Below are 26,661 nucleotides of genomic sequence, written 5' to 3' on the forward strand. Positions count from 1 at the left end.
GAGAGAGAGAGAGAGCGAGAGAGGGAGAGGGAGAGGGAGAGGTAGAGAGAGCAGCCTGCCTGATCGTCACATTTCTTGCAGAGATAACATTACAGAGAATGTCCATGCTTCTTTAAGGAGACTCAGCGCTGTTCAAATGGTTCAGAAATACCCAGACTAAAAGGCAAATAAGTAGCTCTTTGACACACCATATTGGACATACATAAATGGATGGACAAAGAGATATTACATTCAGAATTCACTTGTCAACCAGTGAGACGCATCAGTGGATATAATGGGCAACACAACACATAAACCTTTAGGTAAGATCTAAGACTTTCTGATTTTAATAATCATAACAGCATAATAAGGAATGTTCACACAGCTCTCCGTCTCTATTTAATAATTGAGAGCACTTAGCAATACAGTGCGCCTTTATGCGGTGTTGATAAAGACGGTTCACGGAGAACTGAAGTGGGCAGCTCGAGCTGCGCAGCACTGCTGACGCCCGACGGCAGGCGTGCAAGCTCTCCGGTGCGCGGGAAAGACGAGAGAGCGTGATTCTCGACGATGTCTTAGACTAAACATAGTTTTTCAAAGTCTTTAACTTGTCATTTATTTATTTACATTATATTTTTGTATGGTTAAATCTATTTTATTTTTTTGACTTGATCTCCAATGCGTGGGAGAAAACAGAGAATCCCCGAGACGTATCAGATGAATTAAATAGAAGTTCAATCTTGTGTTTCCGGTTATATTTAGTATTTATTTTTAGGCACTTTTTTCAATATGTTTTAATGTCGTAGTTTATTTTCTGAATATATATCTGAATGTAATGACATGGTAATAACAACTGTTATTCATCTGATTTTATTGCTCTAAATATTTTACGCCGTGTTAATTTCCCAGCTCATGTAGTCCACAATAACGCTAGCTCGTTGCCTTGTAGTTTAGCCACAGCCATGGAAGATTAGTTTGCAAAGCTAGCTGTGGTTTTCTAACCATTGTTTCCTTTTAGATCAGCCCAGGTTCGTAGAGGTGATCCAGTGATTTACCCTAACACACACACACACACACACACACACACACACACACACACACACACAAACACACACACACACACAAACACACACCTCCTCCTACTCTATCAGTTTGCACCCACACTCATATCAGCTGACAGTGGATCAGACCTCACCATGTCGACTGTTAGTCAGACAGATACTAGGCATGTGAAAATCAGAAGTGTAACTGTCAATAACTAATCTCGTTCCCAGTCACTTCTGTCCAGAAGAGTCTGGTGGACCAACGTGTCAAACTTGACCTTCGTTAGCAAATAGAAAGACCTCGCTGCGTAGGCATTGTCTTAATCGGCTTCATCTACCAATCATCTCCAACAGAACCTTCTGTTAACCCGCCCCCGACTTGTCATCTATCCACGTCAAGCCACGCCTCGCAGTCATGTGATTCGCTAATGTTAAATTATACTTCACTCAGACTGATGATACCAGTCTATAGTCTCTACCCTCCTGATGATACCAGTCTATAGTCTCTACCCTCCTGATGATACCAGTCTATAGTCTCTACTCTCCTGATGATACCAGTCTATAGTCTCTACCCTCCTGATGATACCAGTCTATAGTCTCTACCCTCCTGATGATACCAGTCTATAGTCTCTACTCTCCTAATGATACCAGTCTATAGTCTCTACCCTCCTGATGATACCAGTCTATAGTCTCTACTCTCCTGATGATACCAGTCTATAGTCTCTACTCTCCTGATGATACCAGTCTATAGTCTCTACCCTCCTGATGATACCAGTCTATAGTCTCTACCCTCCTGATGATACCAGTCTATAGTCTCTACTCTCCTGATGATACCAGTCTATAGTCTCTATTCTCCTGATGATACCAGTCTATAGTCTCTACTCTCCTGATGATACCAGTCTATAGTCTCTACTCTCCTAATGATACCAGTCTATAGTCTCTACCCTCCTGATGATACCAGTCTATAGTCTCTACTCTCCTAATGATACCAGTCTATAGTCTCTACCCTCCTGATGATACCAGTCTATAGTCTCTACCCTCCTGATGATACCAGTCTATAGTCTCTACCCTCCTGATGATACCAGTCTATAGTCTCTACCCTCCTGATGATACCAGTCTATAGTCTCTACTCTCCTGATGATACCAGTCTATAGTCTCTACCCTCCTGATGATACCAGTCTATAGTCTCTACTCTCCTGATGATACCAGTCTATAGTCTCTACCCTCCTGATGATACCAGTCTATAGTCTCTACCCTCCTGATGATACCAGTCTATAGTCTCTACTCTCCTGATGATACCAGTCTATAGTCTCTACTCTCCTAATGATACCAGTCTATAGTCTCTACCCTCCTGATGATACCAGTCTATAGTCTCTACTCTCCTGATGATACCAGTCTATAGTCTCTATTCTCCTGATGATACCAGTCTATAGTCTCTACCCTCCTGATGATACCAGTCTATAGTCTCTACTCTCCTAATGATACCAGTCTATAGTCTCTACCCTCCTGATGATACCAGTCTATAGTCTCTACTCTCCTAATGATACCAGTCTATAGTCTCTACCCTCCTGATGATACCAGTCTATAGTCTCTACCCTCCTGATGATACCAGTCTATAGTCTCTACTCTCCTGATGATACCAGTCTATAGTCTCTACCCTCCTTATGATACCAGTCTATAGTCTCTACCCTCCTGATGATACCAGTCTATAGTCTCTACTCTCCTAATGATACCAGTCTATAGTCTCTACTCTCCTGATGATACCAGTCTATAGTCTCAACTCTCCTGATGATACCAGTCTATAGTCTCTACTCTTCTGGTGATACCAGTCTATAGTCTCTACCCTCCTGATGATACCAGTCTATAGTCTCTACCCTCCTGATGATACCAGTCTATAGTCTCTACTCTCCTGATGATACCAGTCTATAGTCTCTACTCTCCTGATGATACCAGTCTATAGTATCTACTCTCCTGATGATACCAGTCTATAGTCTCTACCCTCCTGATGATACCAGTCTATAGTATCTACTCTCCTGATGATACCAGTCTATAGTCTCTACCCTCCTGATGATACCAGTCTATAGTCTCTACTCTCCTGATGATACCGGTCTATAGTCTCTACCCTCCTGATGATACCAGTCTATAGTCTCTACCCTCCTGATGATACCAGTCTATAGTCTCTACTCTCCTGATGATACCAGTCTATAGTCTCTACCCTCCTGATGATACCAGTCTATAGTCTCTACCCTCCTTATGATACCAGTCTATAGTCTCTACGCTCCTGATGATACCAGTCTATAGTCTCTACCCTCCTGATGATACCAGTCTATAGTATCTACCCTCCTGATGATACCAGTCTATAGTCTCTACCCTCCTGATGATACCAGTCTATAGTCTCTACTCTCCTGATGATAGCAGTCTATAGTCTCTACCCTCCTGATGATACCAGTATATAGTCTCTACCCTCCTGATGATACCAGTCTATAGTCTCTACCCTCCTGATGATACCAGTCTATAGTCTCTACCCTCCTGATGATAACAGTCTATAGTCTCTACCCTCCTGATGATACCAGTCTGTATACTGTATATGGGTTACAGGCTGTATATGGGTTACAGGTTGTATATGGGTTACAGGTTGTATATGGGTTGCAGGCTGTATACTGTATATGAGTTACAGGTTGTATATGAGTTACAGGCTGTATACTGTATATGGGTTACAGGTTGTATATGGGTTACAGGCTGTATACTGTATATGGGTTACAATCCGTATACTGTATATGGGTTACAGGCTGTATACTGTATATGGGTTACAGGCTGTATACTGTATATGGGTTACAGGCTGTATACTGTATATGGGTTACAAGCTGTATACTGTATATGGGTTACAGGCTGTATATGAGTTACAGGCTGTATACTGTATATGGGTTACAGGCTGTATATGGGTTACAGGCTGTATACTGTATATGGGTTACAGGCTGTATATGGGTTACAGGCTGTATACTGTATATGGGTTACAGGCTGTATATGGGTTACAGGTTGTATATGGGTTACAGGTTGTATATGGGTTACAGGTTGTATATGGGTTACAGGCTGTATACTGTATATGGGTTACAATCCGTATACTGTATATGGGTTACAGGCTGTATACTGTATATGGGTTACAGGCTGTATACTGTATATGGGTTACAGGCTGTATACTGTATATGGGTTACAAGCTGTATACTGTATATGGGTTACAGGCTGTATATGAGTTACAGGCTGTATACTGTATATGGGTTACAGGCTGTATATGGGTTACAGGCTGTATACTGTATATGGGTTACAGGCTGTATATGGGTTACAGGCTGTATACTGTATATGGGTTACAGGCTGTATATGGGTTACAGGCTGTATATGGGTTACAGGCTGTATACTGTATATGGGTTACAGGCTGTATATGGGTTACAGGCTGTATATGGGTTACAGGCTGTATACTGTAAATGGGTTATGGGCTGGTCGACTCAAGGATCATCCGGTAACCATTAACCAATTAACCAATCCCTCTCCCCTCTTCTTATTCTGTTATTGCCTCCTCCCAGAAGATGTGACTCTACAGCCCGACCCTGTGGTGAGCAGGCAGTTCTTCACTCTGCACGGTGGCAGCGGTGGGAGAGGAGGTGGCGGGGGTTCGGTGGTAGAGAGGCGGACGTCGGCCCCCCCAGTGATCCTCAGTCTGGAGTCGCCCAGGTTCCACCCTCAGGCCAAGGGGAAGAACATCAGGCTGGACGGTCAGCTGAGACGAGCTACCAGGAAGAACAGCTTCTGCAACGGAATCACCTTCAGCCAACGACCGGTTAGACTCTATCAGAAGGTAAAACCCTGACCCTGATATACCCTGACCCTAACATACCCTGACCCTAACATACCCTGACCCTAACATACCCTGACCCTGACATACCCTGACCCTAACATACCCTGACCCTGATATACCCTGACCCTAACATACCCTGACCCTGACATACCCTGACCCTGATATACCCTGACCCTGACATACCCTGACATACCCTGACCCTAACATACCCTGACCCTAACATACCCTGACCCTAACATACCCTGACCCTAACATACCCTGACCCTGACATACCCTGACCCTAACATACCCTAACACTAACCCTAACACACCCTAACTTGGGCCAGGGTTAGGCAACTATATTAAGCCATGGGACGATTTTTGTCAGAGTGGATGGTCGGGCGGACGGACGGACGGAACATAATTATAATGATTTATTTTATTTTAAAATAACATAACATTTTCATACCTTGATTACATTGAGAGAAAAAAATCACATTTATTTTTGTTATTTGTGGGAATTTCCTAAATCATACTCATTTGGGGACCCTCCAAAAAATCCAGTCGCGATCCCTGCCCCAACGCTAACATTTAGCCAAAGACCTGTTAGACTACGAAATGGTAAGACCCCTCTCTGTCTCTCCTCAACTCTAACCCTGATATCTTCTTATGGCCAGTTGGGACGGTAAGCGTCCCACCTGGACAACATCCGGTGAAATTGCAGAGCGCGAAATTCAAAAATACCAAATTCAAATATTTAACATTCTTGAAAGTATAAGTGTTATACATCAAAAGAAAGCTTAACTTCTTGTTAATCCAGCCGCTGTGTCAGATTTCAAAAAGGCTTTACGGAGAAAGCACACCATGCGATTATATGAGGACAGCGCCCCGTATACAATCACATGAAAAACATATTTCAACCAGGCAGGTGCAGTACAAAAGTCAGAAATAGTGATATAGTTCATGCCTTACCTTTGATGATCTTCTTCTGTTGGCACTCCAAAATATCCCAGAAACGTCATAAATGGTCCTTTTGTTCGATAATGTCCTTTATTTATGTGGCGCGTTTGATTCAGAAATACACCGGTCCCAACATGCCTACAAAGTATCTAATAAGTTACCTGTAAACTTGGTCCAAACATTTCAAACAACGTTCCTAATCCAACCTCAGGTATCCTGAAACGTAAATAAATCGCTAACATTTATGACGGAATAAACTGTTTCTAATACCGGATAAAAACAACATGAATCGCGCTCCTGTTCACACGCATCAAAACAGTAGAGTCCAGCTGGAGTGACACTTACAATGAATAGGACTACTTCTCAAAAGAAAAACATTGAACAATTTCTAAAGACTAGTAGAAAAAGGAAGGGAAGCGCTACTAAGGTACACAATAGTACATTAGGGTAGATAGAAGGTGCTCTTTGGTAAAGGGGTTGAAAAAAGACGCCCACCCGGACCCTCCCCTATGGGTTTAGGTGTGCGGCCGAGAGTCCGCACCTTGGGGGGGGGGGGGGGGTGTTCTGTCACGCCCTGGTCTTAGTATTTTGTGTTTTCTTTATTATTTTGATCAGGCCAGGGTGTGACATGGGTTATTTATGTGGTGTGTTTTGTCTGGGGTTGTTTGTAGTTATGGGATTGTGGTTAGAGTAGTACTCTAGGTAAGTCTATGGTTGCCTAGAGTGGTTCTCAATCAGAGGCAGGTGTTTATCGTTGTCTCTGATTGGGAACCATATTTAGGCAGCCATATTCTTTGAGTGTTTCGTGGGTGATTGTTCCTGTCTCTGTGTTTGCACCAGATAGGGCTGTTTTGGTTTTTCACATTTCTTGTTTTGTTAGTCTATTCATGTATAGCTTTTTTATTAAAGAACCATGAATAATCACCACGCTGCGTTTTGGTCCGCCTCTCCTTCGACTCAAGAAAACCGTTACATCTACCAATTATATGCATATCCTAGCTTCTGGGCCTGAGTAACAGGCAGTTTACTTTGGGCACGCCTTTCATCCGGAGGTGAAAATACTGCCCCCTACCCAAGAGAGGATATACTATAACCCTGATATACCCTAACCCTGATATACCCTAACCCCGATATACCCTAGTCCTGATATACCATAACCCTGATAAACCCTAACCCTGATAAACCCTAACCCTGATATACCCTAACCCTGATATACCCTAACCCTAACCCTGATATACCCTAACCCTGATATACCCAAACCCTGATATACCCTAACCCTGATATACCCTAACCCTGATATACCCTAGTCCTGATATACCCTAACCCTGATATACCCTAACCCTGATATACCCTAACCCTGATATACCCTAGCCCTGATATACCCAAACCCTGATATACCCTAACCCTGATATACCCTAACCCTAGCCCTGATATACCCTAACCCTGATATACCCTATCCCTAGCCCTGATATACCCAAACCCTGATATACCCTAACCCTGATATAACCTAAACCTGATATACCCTAACCCTGATATACCCTAACCCTAACCCTGATATACCCTAACCCTGATATACCCTAACCCTGATATACCCTAGCCCTGATATACCTTAACCCTGATATACCATAACCCTGATATACCCTAACCCTAACCCTGATATACCCTAACCCTGATATACCCTAACCCTGATATACCCTAACCCTGATATTCCCTAACCCTGATATCTGGCATCTCTGTCTGGAGACATCTCTGTCATCTCTATCTGGAGACATCTCTGTCATCTCTGTCTGGAGACATCTCTGTCATCTCTGTCATCTCTGTCTGGAGACATCTCTGCCATCTCTATCATCTCTGTCTGGAGACATCTCTGTCATCTCTGTCTGGAGACATCTCTGTCATCTCTATCATCTCTGTCTGGAGACATCTCTGTCATCTCTGTCATCTCTGTCTGGAGACATCTCTGTCTGGAGACATCTCTGTCATCTCTGTCTGGAGACATCTCTGCCATCTCTATCATCTCTGTCTTTCTCTCTCATGTCACTCACTGTTAATTTTGATCTCTCTCTCTGGGTCCGTAATGGGTCTGCGACCAAACGACCACCCCTCATCACTGTCAAACGCTCCCTAAAACACTTCTGCGAGCAGGCCTTTCTAATCGACCTGGCCCGGGTATCCTGGAATGACATTGACCTCATCCCATCAGTTGAGGATGCCTGGTTATTCTTTAAAAGTTCCCTCCTCACCATCTTAAATAAGCATGCCCCATTCAAAAACAATTGAACTGTGAACAGATATAGCCATTGGCTCACTCCAGACCTGTCTGCCCTTGACCAGCACAAAAACATCCTGTGGCGTTCTGAATTAGCATCAACTAGCCCCCGTGATATGCAACTTTTCAGGGAAGTTAGGAACAAATATACACAGGCAGTTAGGAAAGCTAAGGCTAGCTTTATCAAACAGAAATTTTCATCCTATATTACAAACTCAACAAAAGTTCTGGGACACTGTAAAGTCCATGGAGAAGAAGAGCACCTCCTCCCAGCTGCCCACTGCTCTGAGGATAGGAAACACTGTTACCACCGATAAATCCACTATAATTGAGAATTTCAATAAGCATTTCTCTACGGCTGGCCATGCTATCCACCTGGCTACCCCTACCCCGGTCAACTGCCCAGCACCCTCCACAGCAACCTGCCAAAGCCCCCACCATTTCTCCTTCACCCAGATCCAGATAGCTGATGTTCTGAAAGAGCTGCAAAATCTGGACCCCTAAAAATCAGCCGGGCTAGACAATCTGGACCCTCTCTTTCTAAAATGATCTGCCGAAATTGTTGCAACCCATATTACTAGCCTGTTCAACCTCTCTTTCGTATCGTCTGAGATTCCCAAAGATTGGTAAGCTGCCGTGGTCAGCCCCCTCTTCAAAGGGGGTGACACTCTAGACCCAAACTGCTACAGACCTATATCTATCCTACCCTGTCTTTCTAAGGTCTTCGAAAGCCTGGTTAACAAACAGATTACTGACCATTTCGAATCCCACCATACCTTCTCCGCTATGCATTCTGTTTTCAGAGCTGGTCATGGGTGCACCTCAGCCACGCTCAAGGTTCTAAACGACATCATAACCGCCATCGATGAGAGACATTACTGTGCAGCCGTATTCATCGACCTGGCCAAGGCTTTCGACTCTGTCAATCACAACATTCTTATTGGCAGACTCGACAGCCTTGGTTTTTCTAATTACTGCCTCGCCTGGTTCACCAACTACTTATCTGATAGAGTTCAGTGTGTCAAATCGGAGGGCCTGTTGTCCGGACCTCTGGCGGTCTCTTATGGGGGTGCCACAGGGTTCAATTCTCGGGCCGACTCTTTTCTCTGTAAACATCAATGATGTCGCTCTTGCTGCGGGTGATTCTCTGATCCACCTCTACGCAGACGATACCATTCTGTATACTTCTGGCCCCTCTTTGGACACTGTGTTAACAACCCTCCAGACGAGCTTCAATGCCATACAACTCTCCTTCCGTGGCCTCCAACTGCTCTTAAATGCAAGTAAAACTAAATGCATGCTATTCAATCGATCACTGCCCGCACCTGCCCGCCCGTCCAGCATCACTACTCTGGACGGCTCTGACTTAGAATATGTGGACAACTACAAATACCTAGGTGTCTGGCTAGACTGTAAACTCTCCTTCCAGACTCACAGTAAGCATCTCCAATCCAAAATTAAATCTAGAATCATCTTCCTATACCGCAACAAAGCACCCTTCACTCATGCTGCCAAACATACCTTCGTAAAACTGACCATCCTACCGATCCTCGACTTCGGCGATGTCATCTATAAAATAGCCTCCAACACTCTACTCAGCAAATTGGATGCAGTCTATCACAGTGCCATCCGTTTTGTCACCAAAGCCCCATATACTACCTACCACTGCGACCTGTACGCTCTTGTTGGCTGGCCCTCGCTTCATACTCGTCGCCAAACCCACTGGCTACAGGTCATCTACAAGTCTCTGCTAGGTAAAGCCCCATACTACCCACCACTGCGACCTGTGCTTTAAGTACCAACTGTCAGAGCAGCTCACAGATCACTGCACCTGTACATAGCCTATCTGTAAACAGCCCATCTATCTACCTCATCCCCATACTGTATTTATTTATTTATCTTACCTTTGCACCCCAGTATCTCTACTTGTACATTCATCTTCTGCACATCTACCATTCCAATGTTTAATTTCTATATTGTAATTACTTCGCCACCATGGCCTATTTATTGCCTTAACTCCCTTATTTGACCTCATTTGCACTCACTGTATATAGACTTTTTGTTTTCTTTAGTTCTACTGTATTATTGACTGTATGTTTTGTTCTTTCCATGTGTAACTCTGTGTTGTTGTATGTGTCGAATTGCTATGCTTTATCTTGGCCAGGTCGCAGTTGCAAATGAGAACTTGTTCTCAACTAGCCTACCTGGTTAAATACAGGTGTTCTCAACTAGCCTACCTGGTTAAATAAAGGTGTTCTCAACTAGCCTACCTGGTTAAATAAAGGTGTTCTCAACTAGCCTACCTGGTTAAATAAAGGTGTTCTCAACTAGCCTACCTGGTTAAATAAAGGTGTTCTCAACTAGCCTACCTGGTTAAATAAAGGTGTTCTCAACTAGCCTACCTGGTTAAATAAAGGTGATCTCAACTAGCCTACCTGGTTAAATAAAGGTGTTCTCAACTAGCCTACCTGGTTAAATAAAGGTGTTCTCAACTAGCCTACCTGGTTAAATAAAGGTGTTCTCAACTAGCCTACCTGGTTAAATAAAGGTGTTCTCAACTAGCCTACCTGGTTAAATAAAGGTGTTCTCAACTAGCCTACCTGGTTAAATAAAGGTGTTCTCAACTAGCCTACCTGGTTAAATAAAGGTGTTCTCAACTAGCCTACCTGGTTAAATAAAGGTGTTCTCAACTAGCCTACCTGGTTAAATAAAGGTGTTCTCAACTAGCCTACCTGGTTAAATAAAGGTGTTCTCAACTAGCCTACCTGGGTAAATAAAGGTGTTCTCAACTAGCCTACCTGGTTAAATAAAGGTGTTCTCAACTAGCTTACCTGGTTAAATAAAGGTGTTCTCAACTAGCTTACCTGGTTAAATAGAGGTGAAATAAATAAAAAATGAATAAAAAACTTCCTGTATGAAATGCACAGAGTGATCATTACAATCCCCACTCCTTCCCAGGTGCGTCTGCGTCTGTCCGGTGTACACAACGGCTGGAGTGGTGCTCTGCGGTTCGGTTTCACCAGTCTGGACCCGAGTGAGCTCAACTCCTCCAACATCCCCAAGTACGCCTGTCCGGACCTGGTGACGCGGCCGGGTTACTGGGCCAAAGCCCTGCCGGAACGCCTGGCGATCCGCAACAACGTCCTGTCCTTCTGGGCCGACAGACACGGCCGCGTGTTCTACAGTATCAACGAGGAGGAACCCATCCTCTTCCACTGTGGTCTGAGTATAGGATGTCCGCTCTGGGCCATCATAGACATCTATGGCCTCATCCAGGAGGTTACACTGCTAGGTCAGTCTCTGCCTTGTTAAATAGTATTTTCTGTCTTAGGGTTCCAACAACAGCATGACATTGGCCCAAAGTCTTGTCAAGTAATTCCTTCCTAACCAAAGGGTTGTACTCTGAGAGAAGAGTAGCAGCACGATATTACACTGTAGAACAACAAGCCTATGAGTCAGAGAGAAAGGCAGTTAATGGTAGCCAAACACTTCCCCTCATTAGGACCACAACACATTCACAGCTGAGTTGAGCTGTTCTCTTAAAAGGCCAATCATTCACAGCTGAGTTGAGCTGTTCCCTTAAGGAACTTAAGGGAACAGCTCCCTTAAAGGAACAGCTCAACTCAGCTATGAATGTTTGGCCTTTTAAGGGAACAGCTCAACTCAGCTGTGAATGGTTGGCCTTTTAAGGGAACAGCTCAACTCAGCTGTGAATGGTTGGCCTTTTAAGGGAACAGCTCAACTCAGCTGTGAATGGTTGGCCTTTTAAGGGAACAGCTCAACTCAGCTGTGAATGGTTGGCCTCTTAGTAAGCAGCTCAACTCAGCTGTGAATGTTTGGCCTTTTAAAGGAACAGCTCAACTCAGCTGTGAATGGTTGGCCTTTTAATTAAGGGTTCTTCTTAGGGATAGGTCGTTCCGTCAACAGGACAGTTGTAAATCATGCAGCGCCTTGTGTCACGATCACAGATTTTAGAGAAACAACAAATGTCGGTACATATACAGTTGAAGTCAGAAGTTTACATCCACTTAGGTTGGAGTCATTAAAACGTGTTTTTCAACCACTCCACAAATGTCTTGTTAACAAACTATGGTTTTGGCAAGTCGGTTAGGACATCTACTTTGTGCATGACACAAGTCATTTTTCCAACAATTGTTTACAGACTTTACAGATTATTTCACGTATAATTAGCTGTATCACAATTTCAGTGGGTCAGAAGTTCACATACACTAAGTTGACTGTGCCTTTAAACGGCAGAGTTGAGGCGGCAGTGTAGCCTAGTGGTTAGCGCGTTGGACTAGTAACTGGTAGGTTGCAAGTTCAAACCCCCGAGCTGACAAGGTACAAATCTGTTGTTCTGCCCCTGAGGCAGAACAACAGGCAGTTAACCCACAAGGCAGTTAACCCACTGTTCCTAGGCAGTCATTGAAAATAAGATTTTTTTTATTAACTGACTTGCCTAGTTAAATAAAGATTAAATGAACAGCTTGGAAAATACTAGAAAATTATATCATGGCCCTAGAAGCTTCTGATAGCCTAATTTGACAAATTCACCTCTGAAGGTGAAATGTGTACTTACATTGTGAAATCTTGCTCTGATTTATCATCTAAAGGGTCCCAGAGATAACATGAAGTGTCGTTTTGTTAGTTAAAATCCTTTTTCATATCCTAAAAAGGTCCATAAAACATGCACGATCGATTTTGTATTTCCACTCGTTAAATTTGCAAAGAAAGGAATCTGTGGAAATCTCACATTAAACGTTGTTTCAACCAGTCAAATCACGTTCCTCAGAGATCCTAGAACGTAACCAGACTTCACTATATCATCAGGGGTGTAGTATATCCTATAGGACACCATATTTGGTTAGAGAGCGGCGCCTTCATGGCACGCCAATGTTGCGGGAGGTCTTCACTTGAACGACACTAACTTTGTCAAATAAGCACCAATCGGGGTCAAACAAAGATATCTAGATAACCAATGAGCTAGGCTTTACGGAAGTATCCGGAAACCCTGTATCTGTTGTAAAATGTAGATGCTAACCTTTTGTGACAGCATGCCTTTTCCTTTTGGACTAAAATTATAAGAATATTCAGAGTTATGAAGTTATGAAAACGGGTTGTTTTGCAAATGTTTGCCTTATAATATGGCTACTAATACTGGAAAAGCTAAATCAAAGTCCAAGTATATTTATTAGATTTGACAATATTCTTTCAGAAAAATGTAACATGAATGCAAATGTCTACTTCATGATTTGCCCAAATGTACCTGGGTGACTTCACACAAAATGTCATGTAGTTCGCTCATACTTCAGGTTATGTGTCTGAAACTTTGCACATGCACTGCTGCCCTCTTGTGGACACCACCATAACTACAACCAGAGTGATGGCTAGACCTGGGACCTTTCTGTTGCATTTTAAAGATGGTGGTAGAACAAAGACAAACAGTAGTTTATTTCTTTGTATTATCTTCTCCCAGATCTATTGTGTTATATTCTCCAACATTCAATTCACATTTCCACAAATTTCAAAGTGTTTCCTTTCAAATGGTACCAAGAAAATGCATATCCTTGCTTCAGGGCTTGAGCTACAGGCAGTTAGATTTGGGTATGTAACTTTAGGCGAAAATTGAGGAGAAAAAATCCCTAAGGGCTTGTAAAGTAAGCATTTCACTGTAAGGTCTACACTTGTATTCGGCACATGTGACATGTGACTTTGAGGATCTGAGGGCCCCGTGCCAAATCTTTTCAACCCCCTTAGCGGGGAAGAGGCACTACCACGCCCTCTTCACAACTGGGTTGGTGTGTGTGGACCATGATAGATCCTTAGTGATGTGGACACTGAGGAACATGAAGATCTCGATCCGCTCCACTACAGTTCCATGGATATGGATGGGGACGCCCCTCTGTTTCCTCTGGTCCACGAACAGCTCCTTGGTCTTGACGTTGAGGGAGAGGTTGCAGTGCTGGCAGTGTGGGGTCTCTGACCTCCTCCCTATAGGTTGTCTCATCGTTGTCTGTGATCAGTCCAACCAGTGTCTCCTCTCTCTCTCTCTCTCTCTCTCTCTCTCTCTCTCTCTGTGTGTGTGTTAATCATTGGTCTGACCATGTTTGGTAAAGGCTGCTGGTGCTGGGAGCAGTCTACTCAGTGAGGCGCCTCAGCTCTCTGCTTGCTGCTCCAGCAACAGTCCTGGGTTCAAATACTATTTGAGATCTTTCAAACAGCGTTAGTGTTTGCTCTAGTCTGCCTAAAGTACCATATGTGCTGGGTTTTAATTATTGAGACTATTCTATTGGTAACATTGCAACAGGCAAACTCAATCTAGTCCAGATAAAGTATTTGAAATGATTTAAAATAGTATTTAAACCCTGATTTCTATAGTATCACTGGAAACAGTCATCACCCTCACACAGTCACCTTCGGCCAAGACACAGTCATCACCCTCACACAGTCACCTTCAGCCAAGACACAGTCATCACCCTCACACAGTCACCTTCAGCCAAGACACAGTCATCGCTCTCACACAGTCACCTTCAGCCAAGACAGTTTGTTATATATACTGATAATGTCTGGGACAGTTTGTTATATAAACTGATAATGTCTGGGACAGTTTGTTATATAAACTGATAATGTCTGGGACAGTTTCTTATATAAACTGATAATGTCTGGGACAGTTTGTTATATAAACTGATAATGTCTGGGACAGTTTGTTATATAAACTGATAATGTCTGGGACAGTTTGTGTAAAAAACCCGATAATGTCTGGGTCAGTTTGTTATATAAACTGATAATGTCTGGGACAGTTTGTTATATAAACTGATAATGTCTGGGACAGTTTGTGTAAAAAACCCGATAATGTCTGGGACAGTTCAGCTTCCAATTCTAATGAAGTCTACTTCCTCACATCAGCAGTGCAGATAGGAGCCGAGTGAGACAGTTATATTAGACTGCTTCGCTTCAATAATTTAAGCCTTTAAGTGGCTCAAAGCACAAACATTCTGGGTTCACTGAAATACAGCATCTTTCTCAGCAGTGTCACGCTGCTAGACAGGCTGGGGGCTGGGCTGGGGGCTGGGCTGGGGTCTGGGCCGGGTTCTGGGCTGGGGGCTGGACTGGGGTCTGGGGTCTGGGGGCTGGGCTGGAGTCTGGGCTGGGCTGCGGGCTGGGCTGGACAGGACTGGGGGCTGGGCTGGGGGCTGGGCTGGGGGCTGGGCTGGGCTGGGGTCTGGGCTGTGGTCTGGGGTCTGGGCTGGGGGCTGTGGTCTGGGCTGGGTTCTGGGCTGGGTTCTGGGCTGGGGTCTGGGCTGGGGTCTGGGCTGGGGTCTAGGCTGGGTTCTGGGTTTGAGGCTACAAAAGGAATAGTTCTCAGAACATACCAGACCATCTCCCTCACCTCTGCTATTTTCCCTCTAAAGTATGTTTGCATAGGAGTTCCTTCATTTAGAGTAACGTAAAGCAATCTCTATGGGCTTGTTATCTTCAGTCCAAAAATACTTAACATTTGACTTGACTATCATTATTCTGCTTTGCTCCAGAAGGAACGATGTTGCTAGTGAATCAGTAGTCTCTTTAATGGAACCTACTGCTCACCTACCTTATCTTGTTCTCCCCCTATCTCTCTCTCTCTATCTCTCCTTCCCCTCTCTTTCCCTCCCTCTTCCTCTCTCCCTCTCTCTGTCCCTCTCTCTTCTCTCCCGTGCTCTCCTGCCCCTCTCTCTCCTGCCCCTCTCTCTCCCTCTCCCTCTCTCTCACTCGCTCTCCTTTCCCTCTCCCCTTGCTCTCTCTCCTCCCAGAGAGCAAGTTTGCAGAGAGTGTCGGGTCCAGTTGTCTGTCTGCGGCCCGTCTCAGTGCCTACCTCCCTCAGAGCAGCCACGACTCCGCAAACTACAACAACAACCAGCTAGAGAACAACCAGGCCGCCGCGAAGATGGCCACGTTACAGCTCAACAACAAAGCCACTGCGAAGATGGCCACTGCGAACTACAGCTCAAATTCTGTAAGTTGTTTGTCTATATATTCTGTCTGTATATTGTGTTTATGGACTATATATTCTGTCTGTATATTGTGTTTATGGTCTATATATTCTGTCTGTATATTGTGTTAATGGTCTATATATTCTGTCTGTATATTGTGTTTATGGTCTATATATTCTGTCTGTATATTGTGTTTATAGTCTATATATTCTGTATGTATATTGTGTTAATTTACTATATATTCTGTCTGTATATTGTGTTAATGGTCTATATATTCTGTCTGTATATTGTGTTAATTTACTATATATTCTGTCTGTATATTGTGTTTATGGTCTATATATTCTGTCTGTATTTGTGTTTAGGGTCTATATATTCTGTCTGTATTTGTGTTTATGGTCTATATATTCTGTCTGTATTTGTGTTAATGGTCTATATATTCTGTCTGTATATTGTGTTTATGGACTATATATTCTGTCTGTATATTGTGTTTATGGTCTATATATTCTGTCTGTATATTGTGTTAATTTACTATATATTCTGTCTGTATTTGTGTTTATGGTCTATATATTCTGTCTGTATATTGTGTTTATAGTCTATATATTCTGTCTGTATTTGTGTTTAGGGTCTATATATTCTGTCTGTATATTGTGTTAATTTACTATATATTCTGTCTGTATATTGTGTTTATGGTCTATATATTCTGTCTGTATTTGTGTTTAGGGTCTATATATTCTGTCTGTATTTGTGTTTATGGTCTATATATTCTGTCTGTATATTGTGTTAATTTACTATATATTCTGTCTGTATATTGTGTTTATGGTCTATATATTCTGTCTGTATATTGTGTTTATGGTCTATATATTCTGTCTGTATATTGTGTTAATTTACTATATATTCTGTCTGTATATTGTGTTAATGGTCTATATATTCTGTCTGTATATTGTGTTAATTTAATATATATTCTGTCTGTATTTGTGTTTATGGTCTATATATTCTGTCTGTATATTGTGTTAATTTACTATATATTCTGTCTGTATATTGTGTTTATGGTCTATATATTCTGTCTGTATATTGTGTTTATAGTCTATATATTCTGTCTGTATATTGTGTTAATTTACTATATATTCTGTCTGTATATTGTGTTAATTTACTATATATTCTGTCTGTATATTGTGTTTATGGTCTATATATTCTGTCTGTATATTGTGTTAATTTACTATATATTCTGTCTGTATATTGTGTTTATGGTCTATATATTCTGTCTGTATATTGTGTTTATAGTCTATATATTCTGTCTGTATATTGTGTTAATTTACTATATATTCTGTCTGTATATTGTGTTTATGGTCTATATATTCTGTCTGTATATTGTGTTTATAGTCTATATATTCTGTCTGTATATTGTGTTAATTTACTATATATTCTGTCTGTATATTGTGTTAATTTACTATATATTCTGTCTGTATATTGTGTTTATGGTCTATATATTCTGTCTGTATATTGTGTTTATAGTCTATATATTCTGTCTGTATATTGTGTTAATTTACTATATATTCTGTCTGTATATTGTGTTAATTTACTATATATTCTGTCTGCATATTGTGTTAATTTACTATATATTCTGTCTGTATATTGTGTTTATGGTCTATATATTCTGTCTGTATATTGTGTTTATGGTCTATATATTCTGTCTGCATATTGTGTTAATTTACTATATATTCTGTCTGTATATTGTGTTTATGGACTATATATTCTGTCTGTATATTGTGTTTATGGTCTATATATTCTGTCTGTATATTGTGTTTATAGTCTACATATTCTGTCTGTATATTGTGTTTATAGTCTATATATTCTGTCTGTATATTGTGTTAATTTACTATATATTCTGTCTGTATATTGTGTTAATGGTCTATATATTCTGTCTGTATATTGTGTTAATTTACTATATATTCTGTCTGTATATTGTGTTTATGGTCTATATATTCTGTCTGTATATTGTGTTTATGGTCTATACATTCTGTCTGCATATTGTGTTAATTTACTATATATTCTGTCTGTATATTGTGTTTATGGTCTATATATTCTGTCTGTATATTGTGTTTATGGTCTATATATTCTGTCTGTATATTGTGTTTATAGTCTACATATTCTGTCTGTATATTGTGTTTATAGTCTATATATTCTGTCTGTATATTGTGTTAATTTACTATATATTCTGTCTGTATATTGTGTTTATGGTCTATATATTCTGTCTGTATATTGTGTTAATTTACTATATATTCTGTCTGTATATTGTGTTTATGGTCTATATATTCTGTCTGTATATTGTGTTTATGGTCTATACATTCTGTCTGCATATTGTGTTAATTTACTATATATTCTGTCTGTATATTGTGTTTATGGTCTATATATTCTGTCTGTATATTGTGTTTATGGTCTATATATTCTGTCTGTATATTGTGTTTATGGTCTATATATTCTGTCTGTATATTGTGTTTATGGTCTATATATTCTGTCTGTATATTGTGTTAATTTACTATATATTCTGTCTGTATATTGTGTTTATAGTCTATATATTCTGTCTGTATATTGTGTTTATGGTCTATATATTCTGTCTGTATATTGTGTTAATTTACTATATATTCTGTCTGTATATTGTGTTTATAGTCTATATATATTATTGTGGCAGCATCATCTCACCAGGTCAAATTCCTGGTGCATGTACAGTGCACTACAATTCAAAAGTTTGGGGTCACTTGACCTTGTTTTTGAAAGAAAAGCACATTTTTGGGCCATTAAAATAACATCAAATTGATCAGAAATACAGTGTAGACATTGTTAATGTTGTAAATGACTATTGTAGCTGGAAACGACAGATTTTAATGGAATATCTACACAGGCGTACAGTCCCATTATCAGCAACCATCACTCCTGTGTTCCAATGGCACGTTGTGTTAGCTAATCTAAGTGTATCATTTTAAAAGGATAATTGATCATTAGAAAACCCTTTTGCAATTATGTTAGCACAGCTGAAAACTGTTGTCCTGATTAAAGAAGCAATACAACTGGCCTTCTTTAGACTAGTTGAGTATCTGGAGCATCAGAATTTGTGGGTTCGATGTCAGGCTCAAACTGGCCAGAAACAAAACACTTTCTTCTGAAACTCATCAGTCTATTCTTGTTCTGAGAAATGAAAGCTATTCCATGCGAGAAATTCACAAGAAACTGAAGATCTTGTACAACGCTGTGTACTTCTCCCTTCACAGAACAGCGCAAACTGTCTCTAACCAGAATAGAAAGAGGAGTGGGAGGCCCCGGTGCACAACTGAGCAAGAGGACAAGTACATTAGTGTGTCTAGTTTGAGAAACAGACGCCTCACAAGTCCTCAACTGGCAGCGTCATTAAAAAAGTACCCTCAAACACCAGTCTCAACGTCAACAGTGGAGAGGTGACTCCGGGATGCTGGTTTTCTAGGCAGAGTTGCAAACAATAAGCCACATCTCAGACTGGCCAATAAAAAGAAAAGATTAAGATGGGCAAAAGAACACAGACACTAATGTTGTCATTAACAAAATTAACAATGTCTACACTGTATTTCTGATCAATTGTATGTTATTTTATTGAACAAAAAAAAATGCTTTTTTTTTCAAAACAAGGACATTTCTAAGTGACCCCAAACGTTTGAACGGTCGTGTAAATGTACCTGGGGAATAAATGTGTTTTTGATTCTGACACCTTACAGCTCAACAACTACAGCCAGATGATCCCCTGTTGTACCACATCTTCCTCCTCCATAACATCATCATCATCATCCGTCCCATTCTCCACCCCCCGGTTGGTCCGAGCTGGGCTCCCCTCGCCGCTCGACACCGACCTCCACTTCCATCCAGTCCATGGCCCGGACGTCATCCTGTCAGCTGACCGCTCTGCAGCGTGTATCCACTTCCTTGACTCTTCGAGGACTCTGGTGTTCTCAGATCGCCCCCTAAGGGTCAGGGAGACGCTCTACGTCGAGGTCGGTCATCTCGGCCTGCCCTACTTCGGGGCGCTCCTTTTCGGACTGACCTCCTGCGATCCGGGGTCCCTCCATGCTGGGGAACTTCCTGCCGACCCAGAGGTGCTGCTGGACAGGAAGGAGTACTGGGTGGTGTACCGCGGCTTCCCCATGCCCTGCTCCGGGGACGTTCTGTCCTTCAGCCTGACACCCAGCGGTGAGGTGCATCATGGGGTCAACGGGGCGGCCAGAGGGAGGCTGCTGTGTGTCGATTCATCACAGAAACTATGGGCCTTCTTTACCCTGCATGGAGCGGTCAACAGACTCAGGATACTGGGTAGGTTATTCACATACACTATAAGAAATGAAATATCACATTTACATAAGTATTCAGAACCTTTACTCAGTACTTTGTTGAAGCACCTTTGGCAGTGATTACAGCCTCGAGTCTTCTTGGGTATGACGCTACGAGCTTGACACATCTGTATTTGGGGAGTTTCTCCCATTCTTCTCTGCAGATCCTCTCAACCTCTGTCAGGTTGGATGGTGAGCGTCTCTGCACAGCTCTTTTCAGGTCGATCGGGTTCAAGTCCAGGCTCTGGCTGGGCCACTCAAGGACATTCAGAGACTTGTCCCGAAGCCGCTCCTGCGTTGTCTTGGCTTTGTGCTTTGGGTCGTTGTCATGTGCCTTTTACTGAGGACTGGCTTCCGTCTGGCCACTCTACCATAAAGGCCTGATTGGTGGAGTGCTGCAAAGATGGTTGTCCTTCTGGAAGGTTCTCCCATCTCCACAGAGGAACTCTGGAGCTCTGTCAGAGTGACCATCGGGTTCTTGGTCACCTCCTTGACCAAGGCCCTTCTCCCCCGATTGCTCAGTTTGGCCAGGCGGCCATCTTTAGGAAGAGTCTTGGTGGTTCCAAACTTCTTCAATTTAAGAATGATTGAGGGCGCTGTCTTCTTGGGGACCTTCAATGCTGCAGAAATATTTTGGTACCCTTCCCCAGATCTGTGCCTCGACACAATCATGTCTCGAAGCTCTACGGATAATTCCTTCGACCTCATGGCTTGGTTTTTGCTGTTACATTCACTCTCAACTGTGCGACCTTCTATAGACAGGTGTGTGCCTTTCCAAATCATGTCCAATCAATTGAATTTACCACAGGTGGACTCCAATCAAGTTGTAGAAACATCTCAAGAATGATCAATGGAAACAGGATGCGCCTGAGCTCAATTTTGAGTCTTATTAGCAAAGGATCTGAATATTTATGTAAATAAGGTATTTAAAAAGAATTGTTCAAATTTCTAAAAACCTGTTATTACTGTCATTATGGGGTATTGTGATGTCATTATGGGGTATTGTGATGTCATTATGGGGTATTGTGATGTCATTATGGGGTATTGTGATGTCATTATGGGGTATTGTGATGTCATTATGGGGTATTGTGTGTAGATTGATGAGGATTTTTTATTTATTTAATCCATTTTAGAATATGGCTGGAACGTAACAACATTTGGAAAAAGTCCAAGTTGTCTGAATTCTTCCGAAGGCACTGCATACTATATCATATAGATACTGTATATAAATACTCATCACAGACACTCTGGGCATTCTTTACCCTGCATGGAGACATCAACAGACTCAGCCCAGCAATGTTTTCAGTATATCAGCAGAAATCCTATACCATTACTGAATGCTTGTACCGTATGGGCTATGTAATGGTCAGAAAGTGTACCAGTACGCAGTAGTCACACCCTCAGCTTCCTGGTTTCCAACAATCCCTTCAGTTCCCAGTTCTTTTTCATTCTTTCCCAGACCCAGAGGAATGCTGGTGCGTAGTGATGACGCTCCCATGGTCCTCTCTGTTCCCCTCTGGGTTATTTTAGGATGTGACTTATCTGCTCTCTCCCACCAACTGCTCCCTTATAACCCCCCCCCCCCCCCCCCTCTCTCTCCCTCTTTCTCTCGCTCGGTCAGCCCAGCCGACCACCCAGATTAATTACAGCTCCCTAGGGGCTTTATAACACTGTACAAATTACTCCAATAAAACTATTTTCCTTTAAAATGTTTGAAATCTAGCTGTCTGATTACGTAATAACATATCTGATGTAGTGTTGTTAGCTATTGTATGACTTACTGAACAGGTTAGTTATGTGATGTAATGCCTTACTGTTGTAGTTTTATGGCTATCGCTGTTCGCCATAACAATGTTTATCAGTGATGACCACCTCGTAAACGCTCATCACCCACGATGCAGTTCACCATTCTGTCATCGCTCTGTTTGCTGTTCTGTACCATCAGAGATTGCAACACACTGTTTTATAGCTGTACTGAGATTAGGTCTCAATTGAAAAAGAGATGTAACTCTCTCTTCTAACCAAACTAGGATATAAAAACAGTCTGTATTTCTTTCCTTCTCTTGAAAAAAAGAGATTTAATAATCTTGCAAAAAGTCTAAAGTTGTTAAAGTAGAACGTAACGTGTGTTTGTGTCACAGAGACAAAGATTACATTATAGCGAGAGACAGAGACATTATAGCGAGAGACAGAGACATTATAGCGAGAGACAGAGACATTATAGCGAGAGACAGAGACATTATAGCAAGAGACAGAGACATTATAGCAAGAGACAGAGATATCATAGCGAGAAACAGACATTATAGCGGGAGACAGAGACATTTTAGCGAGAGACAGAGACATTATAGCGAGAGCAGAGACATTATAGCGAGAGACAGAGACATTATAGCGAGAGACAGAGACATTATAGCGAGAGACAGAGACCTTATAGCGAGAGACAGAGACATTATAGCGAGAGACAGAGACATTATAGCGAGAGACAGAGATATCATAGCGTGCTTGACATTGAAAGGTAATTTCCCACTGTGGAGCGATATTAACTGCGTGTGTGTCTCTGTCGCTGTGTTCCAGGCACGCTCCAGTCCAGCCCTTCCTTCCTTTCCTCCCAGACCAGTAGTAGCAGTAGTAGTCCAGACGACAGTGATTCTGACCTGGCCTTCAGCGTCAACAGATCCTCCTCCGAGTCCTCCCTGGGTCAGTTACACGCACGTGACCACACACACATGACTTTGAAGGCTCTATAGTAGCTGTTATAAACTGACTTCATGAAGGCTCTATAGTAGCTGTTATAAACTGACTTCATGAAGGCTCTATGTAGCTGTTATAAACTTGATTTATGAAGGCTCTATAGTAGCTGTTATAAACTGATTTTATGAAGGCTCTATAGTAGCTGTTATAAACTGACTTCATTAAGGCTCTATAGTAGCTGTTATAAACTGATTTTATGAAGGCTCTATAGTAGCTGTTATAAACTGACTTTATGAAGGCTCTATAGTAGCTGTTATAAACTGACTTTATGAAGGCTCTATAGTAGCTGTTATAAACTGACTTTATGAAGGCTCTATAGTAGCTGTTATAAACTGACTTCATTAAGGCTCTATAGTAGCTGTTATAAACTGATTTTATGAAGGCTCTATAGTAGCTGTTATAAACTGACTTCATGAAGGCTCTATGTAGCTGTTATAAACTGACTTCATGAAGGCTCTATAGTATCTGTTATAAACGGACTTCATGAAGGCTCTATAGTATCTGTTATAAACAGACTTTATGAAGGCTCTATAGTAGCTGTTATAAACTGATTTTATGAAGGCTCTATAGTAGCTGTTATAAACTGACTTCATGAAGGCTCTATGTAGCTGTTATAAACTGACTTCATGAAGGCTCTATAGTATCTGTTATAAACGGACTTCATGAAGGCTCTATAGTATCTGTTATAAACAGACTTTATGAAGGCTCTATAGTAGCTGTTATAAAACTGGCTTTATGAAGGCTCTATAGTAGCTGTTATAAACTGACTTCATGAAGGCTCTATGTAGCTGTTATAAACTGACTTTATGAAGGCTCTATAGTAGCTGTTATAAACTGACTTTATGAAGGCTCTATAGTAGCTGTTATAAACTGACTTTATGAAGGCTCTATAGTAGCTGTTATAAACTGACTTCATGAAGGCTCTATAGTAGCTGTTATAAACTGACTTCATGAAGGCTCTATAGTAGCTGTTATAAACTGACTTCATGAAGGCTCTATAGTAGCTGTTATAAAACTCAACAAGTTGCTGTTCATTTGAAGTAGTTATGTAAAAATGTTTCCCAGGGCCTCCTCTCATTCTAACACCTCTCCTATCTCCATCTCTTCCTCAGTGACTGCCCCCAGCTCCCCTCTCAGCCCCCCTGTCTCCCCCACGCTGTCTCCCCCACCCTGTCTCCCCCACACTGTCTCCCCCACCCTGTCTGCCCCAGAGCTGCCTTCTGGTGGTAAGAACGGGGAGTGCACCGTCTGTTTCGACCAGGAAGTGGACACAGTCATCTACACCTGCGGTCACATGTGTCTGTGTAACAACTGTGGGCTAAAGCTGAAGAGACAAGTGAATGCCTGCTGTCCTATCTGCCGCAGGCCCATTAAAGACGTCATCAAGACATACAGACCATGAGAGGACTGGGACATTACTGGGACATTACTGCAGCAGGCCCATTAAAGACGTCATCAAGACATACAGACCATGAGACGACTGGGACATTACTGGGACATTACTGGGACATTACTGGGACATTACTGGGACATTACTGCAGCAGGCCCATTAAAGACGTCATCAAGACATACAGACCATGAGAGGACTGGGACATTACTGGGACATTACTGGGACATTACTGCAGCAGGCCCATTAAAGACGTCATCAAGAAATACAGACCATGAGAGGACTGGGACATTACTGGGACATTACTGGGACATTACTGCAGCAGGCCCATTAAAGACATCATCAAGACATACAGACCATGAGAGGACTGGGACATTACTGGGACATTACTGGGACATTACTGCAGCAGGCCCATTAAAGACGTCATCAAGACATACAGACCATGAGAGGACTGGGACGTTACTGGGACATTACTGCAGCAGGCCCATTAAAGACGTCCCATTAAAGACATCATCAAGACATACAGACCATGAGAGGACTGGGACATTACTGGGACATTACTGCAGCAGGCCTATTAAAGACGTCATCAAGACATACAGACCATGAGAGGACTGGGACATTACTGCAGCAGGCCCATTAAAGACGTCATCAAGACATACAGACCATGAGAGGACTGGGACATTACTGGGACATTACTGGGACGTTACTGCAGCAGGCCCATTAAAGACGTCCCATTAAAGACATCATCAAGACATACAGACCATGATGTCTGGGACATTACTGCAGCAGACATTGTCTAGAGCAGGGATATTCAACTCTGACCCTACCAGATCTGGAGTACTGCTGGTTTCCTGTTCTACGTGATAATTCATTTCACACCTGAGGTCCCAGGTCTATATCAGTCCTTGATTAGAGGGGAATATTTTTTTTTAAAGCAGTGAAACTGGCTTTGAGGTCCAGATGTATATTTGAAGGCTATAGAGACAGACTGGACACCATTTCAACAGGCTCATCAAGGTCATCATTAAGCCTGACCATCCATGAGAGGACAAACTACTGGGACAGGGCTCTGTCTGCACCCCAGAGACGTCTCTTACCAAACTAGACATTCTGCACTACGGCAGGTCCATCACGGACCTCCCACATCAAGACATATTGGCCCTGATAGACTGGACACACTATGGCAGGTCCATCACGGACCTCCCACATCAAGACATATTGGCCCCGATAGACTGGACACACTGCAGCAGGTCCATCACGGACCTCCCACATCAAGACATATTGGCCCTGATAGACTGGACACACTGCAGCAGTCAGGCAGGGCCTTGAAAGAGCAGGCAGACTCTCTCTCTCTCTACCCGAGACTCTCTCTCTCTCTACCCGAGACTCTCTCTCTCTCTCTACCCGAGACTCTCTCTCTCTCTCTACCCGAGACTCTCTCTCTCTCTACTCGAGACTCTCTCTCTCTCTACTCGAGACTCTCTCTCTCTCTCTCTACCCGAGACTCTCTCTCTCTCTACCCGAGACTCTCTCTCTCTCTCTCTCTCTCTCTCTACCCGAGACTCTCTCTCTCTACCCAAGACTCTCTCTCTCTCTCTCTCTACCCGAGACTCTCTCTCTCTCTACCCGAGACTCTCTCTCTCTCTCTACCTGAGACTCTCTCTCTCTCTACCCGAGACTCTCTCTCTCTCTCTCTACCTGAGACTCTCTCTCTCTCTCTACCCGAGACTCTCTCTCTCTCTACCCGAGACTCTCTCTCTCTACCCGAGACTCTCTCTCTCTCTACCCGAGACTCTCTCTCTCTACCCGAGACTCTCTCTCTCTCTCTCTCTCTCTCTCTCTCTCTCTCTCTCTCTCTCTCTCTCTCTACCCGAGACTCTCTCTCTCTCTACCCAAGACTCTCTCTCTCTACCCGAGACTCTCTCGCTATACCCGAGACTCCCTCTCTCTACCCGAGACTCCCTCTCTCTAACTGAGACTCTCTCTCTCTCTATCCAAGACTCTCTCTCTCTCTACCCGAGACACTCTCTCTCTCTACCTGAGACTCTCTCTCTCTCTACCCGAGACTCTCTCTCTCTCTCTCTCTACCCGAGACTCTCTCTCTCTCTCTACCCGAGACACTCTCTC

The 26,661-nt window shown here is 42.6% G+C and overlaps 1 protein-coding gene across 5 annotated transcripts; it reads left to right on the top strand.

The window, feature by feature from the left end:
* neurl1b (neuralized E3 ubiquitin protein ligase 1B) lies at positions 1–25,969 on the top strand. Of its 5 annotated transcripts, none has more exons than XR_005036003.1 (8): positions 1–302; positions 4,601–4,872; positions 11,039–11,372; positions 15,871–16,073; positions 19,794–20,382; positions 22,971–23,093; positions 24,260–24,634; positions 24,668–25,969. XR_005036003.1 is itself a non-coding variant. In XM_036943563.1 (8 exons), the coding sequence occupies exons 1-7, from the start codon at positions 275–277 to the stop codon at positions 24,547–24,549; spliced, it is 1,839 nt and encodes a 612-aa protein (XP_036799458.1). In that variant the 5' UTR covers positions 1–274; the 3' UTR covers positions 24,550–24,585; positions 24,692–25,969. The 5 variants fall into 5 exon arrangements, 3 of the variants coding, with proteins under 3 accessions (XP_036799458.1, XP_036799457.1, XP_036799459.1); XR_005036004.1 differs by having other exon boundaries at positions 24,679–25,969; XM_036943563.1 differs by having other exon boundaries at positions 24,260–24,585; positions 24,692–25,969.
* The last annotated feature ends 692 nt before the right edge of the window (positions 25,970–26,661 follow it).

The sequence above is a fragment of the Oncorhynchus mykiss genome, chromosome 14, assembly GCF_013265735.2.
Source record: "Oncorhynchus mykiss isolate Arlee chromosome 14, USDA_OmykA_1.1, whole genome shotgun sequence".
NCBI lineage: Eukaryota > Metazoa > Chordata > Actinopteri > Salmoniformes > Salmonidae > Oncorhynchus > Oncorhynchus mykiss.

Coding starts and splice junctions, on each gene's coding strand:
- neurl1b (XM_036943562.1), top strand. CDS start 275: ATGGGCAACACAACACATAAACCTTTAG. Junction 20,383..22,970: donor CAACAGACTCAGGATACTGG/GTAGGTTATTCA, acceptor GCTGTGTTCCAG/GCACGCTCCAGTCCAGCCCT. Junction 23,094..24,259: donor CTCCTCCGAGTCCTCCCTGG/GTCAGTTACACG, acceptor TCTCTTCCTCAG/TGACTGCCCCCAGCTCCCCT.